The sequence below is a fragment of the Glossina fuscipes genome, unplaced genomic scaffold, assembly GCF_014805625.2.
Source record: "Glossina fuscipes isolate IAEA_lab_2018 unplaced genomic scaffold, Yale_Gfus_2 61, whole genome shotgun sequence".
Taxonomy (NCBI): domain Eukaryota; kingdom Metazoa; phylum Arthropoda; class Insecta; order Diptera; family Glossinidae; genus Glossina; species Glossina fuscipes.
This window is the reverse complement of record NW_023998433.1, coordinates 2,209,079-2,214,893: the sequence shown is the minus strand read 5'-3', so window position 1 is coordinate 2,214,893 and position 5,815 is coordinate 2,209,079. Positions and strand designations below refer to the sequence as shown.

Sequence of the window (5,815 nt, the reverse complement as noted above, 5' to 3'; positions counted from 1 at the left end):
ATGCAAAAACAAGTAAGCCATCATCGTTCTCCTAAACAAAGCAAAAGAAGTAAAAGAACGAAATTTTTATGCTCTATAATATGAAGTTTCCGCAGCTGTTTTTTACTATTTTCAAAATAAAAGTTTTTATCGTATAGACATATGAACTTTGAAGGCGTTTCTTTTGGAACGTTTAGGTCGATTCGAATCTCTTTTGCAAATTTATAGGCGATAACTGCATTTTCGCTAACAGGAGAATGTTTACCACAAATGTTACAAAATTGCGCCATCCAACAGATGGGCAGACGGCCAAGAATTTATGCACCTTATGGGAATTTTGAAGCTTGTCTCTGCGCGTTACAGAAGTATTGAAAGAATAATTAAATTTTAACACACTATAATATTGGGTAGGTGTGGTCAATTTTTTTTCGTTGTGTACGCAATTGCTACAGCATCGCCAATAGAATATGCGTCGAAATTTTTGTAAATTTATTTGCTACAGTTTATAAGTAATGAGCAAAAAAATCAACTTTTAATTCCTTTTGAAAAACAGAGGTGTTCTCAGTATACATTGTATTGTGGGCGTGTTCTTTCACCGTTTTTGCCCATTTTCAATACCAATCTGCATGCAAGAACTTCTAATGTTTTTGCGATTTAATTTTGCAGATGAATAGACGGACATGTTTAAATCGATTTAGAATTTGAGAAAATGTTTTCTTTTCGCGGCCTCTGATGCTTCCTTCTGGCCGTTGCAAACGTTTCGACAAAATGAATACACCTTTCACTGAAAGATGGAGGGTATAACAAAGTAACTATACTTTTGAAATGCTAAGATGCACTTTAAAACTTCTGTAGATGTTTCTAATCGTCTAAAAGTTGTTGCCTTTCGTCTAAAAGGAGAAGATGAAGACTATTATGGTATCACTACATACCAGTATACCCATTTTACCTATATGGTAACAACATGCCATTACTATAAGGTTCCAGAATTTAAAAATCTCAAAACTTATAATGGCAAAATTCTAAGAGCACGTAAAAGAGATTTGGTTTTTAAAAGTATTTAAAGCTTAAACATATAAGATTTGGTCAGAAGACCAATTACATTCAAAGTTAAAATGATATGCGATATAAAATTCTTTTTAATTCCTCCCTTATGTACCTTGCATAGAGTTTCTCATTGTCCGAGGTAGTAAATACTTGCTGATACAAATCCGTTGATGATAGTATTTATATTACTGCAAAGTTTCAATGCATTACGCATTGAATAAACTTTATTTAATATTTTTCTATATAAATTTATCTTCTTTAATCTAATATAACTTATCTCTCTCTTATCTAATGTAAACTTAAAAAAAGCTTTATCAAGTTGAGTGGCCAAAAATTTTTACTCATCTGAGCATATTCATTGACAATTATCTGGCCACCTTAATTAGTAAATCGTAGATTAAATCAAAAGCTATTGAATATAATAGAGATTGAAAACAGAAAAAATTTATTAACAAAAAACCATATGCCATAGACAGAAACTCACATATACATTTAATTTTCTCGTACACCATGCATTACATATAAATTAACAAGTAATTATGTTTAGTATAATAATACTGTTTTGAAGCAATTATCATATAATTTTTTCATACACGTATGATAATTACTGATCAATTAACCTGGGCGGTGGTTCGGTAAAGCTAGCATTCTTTGGCTTGCAACGTTCTGCATATAAATCATTAGGTAGAACATCATGACTAAAAGCAATTAATTTATCTAGAGGACACTTCAGTTCGCAACGGGGCACTTGTAGTTGTTGTAAACAGCCTTCTTTACTATTACGTAGGAAAATCTTAAGGGAGACAAATTAGTTAATTAAAATTAATTATTAATGTTTTTCTTTTTAGCTTATGCTTGCTTCACCTCTACATAATAGTCACCCGTCTTCGAATGCTTATGTAATTCGAAAATGGCCATTACTGAGAATCGTGGCATTTGTCTTTGCCATATTTGCAAAGCCATTAATATATTTCCCACCGTCCAATCGTGACCGGTGTAAATGAATAATTTTCGGTCCAATGGCTTTAATTTATTATCACGTTTCTTTAGCATTTCATCAAACATTTTTTTGAGGAATGGACCGCCTTTAATTTTTTGCATTTCTTTAGTGTATGCATTATAAATATAACTTTCTTCAGCTAAGAATTGCATTTTCTCGGGGAAGTAATCTTGAGTCCATGCAGGTAAAGGTAAACTAAAATCTTTCTAAATTTTGGAAAGGTTACACTTAACAATAATTCCTTTTTTTCCAACATAATTCTTACTTCCGCTTCTAAAGTGATGTATAAGGAGTTGACATGTTCTGCGTTGCTTACTTCCATCCCGGTGATTTCCGTTAGATTTCTAAACAAATTATGATATTTAAGCATTTCCAGTTTAACTTCTGGCAATTGTAAAACCTCTTCGCGTGCCTCAAAGTATCGCGGACAGGGCGTGCGTACTAAAAGTAACTATGATTTTATTTATTTTTTTTAATTTTAAAAAATTTTTGAAGAGAAAATGAATGAATGAGTTTGTATAACTCTGCAAATACCGAATCTTGGTCCAAAGGTTCTGAAAATATTGGTATCGGTTGCCAATTGAACCCACTTAACCAATCCATCGCAGTATTCAATGGTGGTAGCATACCAGCTAAAATCGTGGACAATGTCATCATCGCTCGTGGTGAGGCTGTAGCTTGAGCATATATTTTCTATAAATATTTTAAGTTTACTTTTCCTTCGAATCCCTAAAAATAAGTAAACTCACGTCTGGTGTATAATAGGGATCCAAAAGTTTACCATAACGTCGTTTTAATAAAACACCGAGATCGTAAAGTTCACGTTTACCTTTCTACAAGGATTAGGCTGATTAGGATACTTTAAACTGATGCTTTTCTCATTAATACTCACATTGGTTATATGACCCCAGCCAATAGGTTCAAATTTATTCTTTAGATATGGATCATTTGGGTACGTGTCGACAGGAGTACGAGGTCCATGACGCATGACCTGAAAGCAAGTAACAAAATGTCATTAAAAAAGCTCTTCTTCACTAATCAGAGACTGTTTATATTTTTTATGAAAATCTGTGCTTAGCTTTTGCAACTGCAAAAACATCTTCCCCATTTCATATTTAATTTATCCTAAAATTTGATCCGTTGCTTTTATATGTGCATCCCTGGGGCACAACGTATATTAAAAGCATTTAAATGGTCTCAGCCAGATCCCTATCTCCAGTCGAAGTTTCAGGTATACACAATTCGCCTTAATTCTAAAAATCGACTCTGGGTGTGATCAGATTATAATATAAAATCACTATAGCCAAAAAGTTGACATAACTAAATAATATAAAATCAACCTCGACCCAAAATGCAGTAAAAATGTCTACGGAAATTCTAATTGCAATTAGCTTACTGCTAAGCCTAAAAAGTATACAAAAATCTATGAAAGCGTTAAGAAATAAAGTTGTATCTGTGTCAATTATTCCTAGGGTCAGCAGGCAATAAAAGATTTATTCGCCATATATTGAACCGAACTTTCGTTCTTCTTCTTATTCTTTCCTTTTATTATATTTTTATTGCTTAAGGTTAAGGTTTAAGAAAATTGCACAAAATGATATTAATGGACATATGATTAAAAGTGAACGAACTCAGTTTAAATAAGTTAGCGTTACAGACATTTTAGAAGGACCTTTACAATAAGCAAATCAAAGTATTTATCTTTTATGTAAGACTTGTGCATAACTTTTTCTCTCGAATATCTTATATTTTTTATGTGGCTTTTTTAAACATGACTTTTTAAACGACTAGATTTTTGCATGTGGACTTCGAACTTATCCAATAGCAATAGCAAAAATTGGTTAAATATTTTTATACCATTGATCAAAAGATGAAACCATATTGCACTTCTTTTTCCGCTTTTTAAACAAATACATCCCATAATCCCCATGAAATAGATATATATTTTTGTTCAACTTTACTTTCTCGATTGATTTCGTCCTCGATCTCCTTCTCTTTGCCTGCCTATATTAGCTATTAGTCATAAGAGAACAAAACTTAGCGAGTATATAATATTAACTAGGAAATTACTAGGCAAAAAATCTGCCCGCAATAAGCCAGTGACTGTAAATTCCAAGCGGTAGTAAATGTTTGAACGCAAAGCCAAAGCAATGTCGCACTTTTGAGTCTTAAGTTAGCTTAAGTTATATTACAAAAAAAAAAAAAAAAAAAAAAAAGATGATTTTCGAGTAACGCACTAAATTATGAACATATATGCTATTGTGATTCAAGCCAGTCGAACCATTAACGTCAACGAAACTGAACAAATAAGAGAAAAAGACAAATAGAATCGATTATTGATGATATTCTGTATATGATAGAGATTGAGCTGATTACAATGTATTATGAGCTGGCCGATCACTGGAAAGCGCCACTCAAAAACAAAAACAGACGCAATTAAATCAAATAATGTCGCAATGTGCCAAAATGTAAAAATACGAGTTCGTTTTCAAAATTTCTGGAAAATCAGAAAGAGATAATCTATTTGGACAATTTTGTAGTCGAGAGAGATACTTTTAAAGAGGCATAAGTTCCTTATAAAAATATTTTCATATAGTCTGTCTTAGATAATTAGTTTTTAGGGATATGCTCATAGATCAGATAATGGTAATCTTTGTTAATTCATTCTTTATCATTAAACTTTCAACCTGTCGCGCTGTACTTGACGTTAATTCTCAACGATTCTCAAAACTCTCAACAAAAGTGGATAAATGAAGATTTAAATTTCAAACAGGTCAAAAATATATAAAAAACTTAGTGTCTCGGATACCAAAGATTATCAAGAATTTAATAAAAATCAGGAGCTTCATTATTAAGTATAATAGATGAACGTAACGTAATTTTGAACCTTTTGAAATGTATTAGGTGTTGGAACTAAAAAAGCTCAAAATATAAGTTATTATAACTTTTTTCCTCTATTCTCTCTATTCATTGGATATACAACGGAAAATATAATATTTGACAAAAACTGCTTCCCTTTATTAACATTCAAATCAAAGAACGCATAGATCGTAATTCCTTAATAAAGACCACATTGAGACTTTTTGCGTATTCTAGGGTCGGGAGTTTGTTTTTTGCAATTGTCAAGTTGCAGCTCGAAATCTTCATCGTACAAAATGAATATTAATTCTTTTGTAATGGAAGCTGCGGTAAAAATGTCTACATCCCCTTTAGAACTATGCGGTTTCTGTTATTTAAAAAGTTTGTAATTAAAATTATGTAAAAATAAAAACTTACAATATGTACCAATTCCAACGTTGATTGGCCGGTATCCACTTTTGTATTAAAACATTGATATTTTAATTTAGTCTTTGTGGTCACGTAGAAAATCCAAATTAGAAAAATTGCCATTAAGCTCAACCCCGCGAATATGAAAAATTGTTTACGAGAGAAATGAAGAATCATCTAGACTTTTAAATTAAAAAATAACTTCAAATTAATTATTTAATAGCTATTACTATTACACTTTATGTACATATTTATTAATATTTTATGTCAATTAATTTTTGTTTTATTTTAAAATTTTTCATTTACTTTCTTTTTTAATTCCAAAGATCGCTTATATTTGCAGCGCTACGTTGTCGATATCTATGTGTGCCAGACTTTAGCTGAAGATTATTTGAAATGAAATAAACTGAAGTGAATGCTTTTTAAATCCTATTTATCATAAAATATAAACAAAGAATATAATATGAAAATTGGTCACCTGTGCATGTGTATTAATGTTAATCTGACAGAGAGCATAAAAAA

At 31.2% G+C, this 5,815-nt stretch overlaps 1 protein-coding gene across 1 annotated transcript; it reads right to left on the bottom strand.

The window, feature by feature from the left end:
* Nucleotides 1-1,630: 1,630 nt before the first annotated feature.
* LOC119637964 (venom acid phosphatase Acph-1-like) lies at nucleotides 1,631-5,473 on the bottom strand. The gene is made up of 7 exons (XM_038034446.1): nucleotides 5,303-5,473; nucleotides 2,919-3,017; nucleotides 2,776-2,859; nucleotides 2,561-2,719; nucleotides 2,292-2,477; nucleotides 1,891-2,232; nucleotides 1,631-1,819 (listed from the first exon to the last, which is right to left on the bottom strand). Exons 1-7 carry the CDS (start codon nucleotides 5,468-5,470, stop codon nucleotides 1,631-1,633), a joined length of 1,227 nt encoding a protein of 408 aa, XP_037890374.1. The 5' UTR covers nucleotides 5,471-5,473.
* Nucleotides 5,474-5,815: the final 342 nt, after the last annotated feature.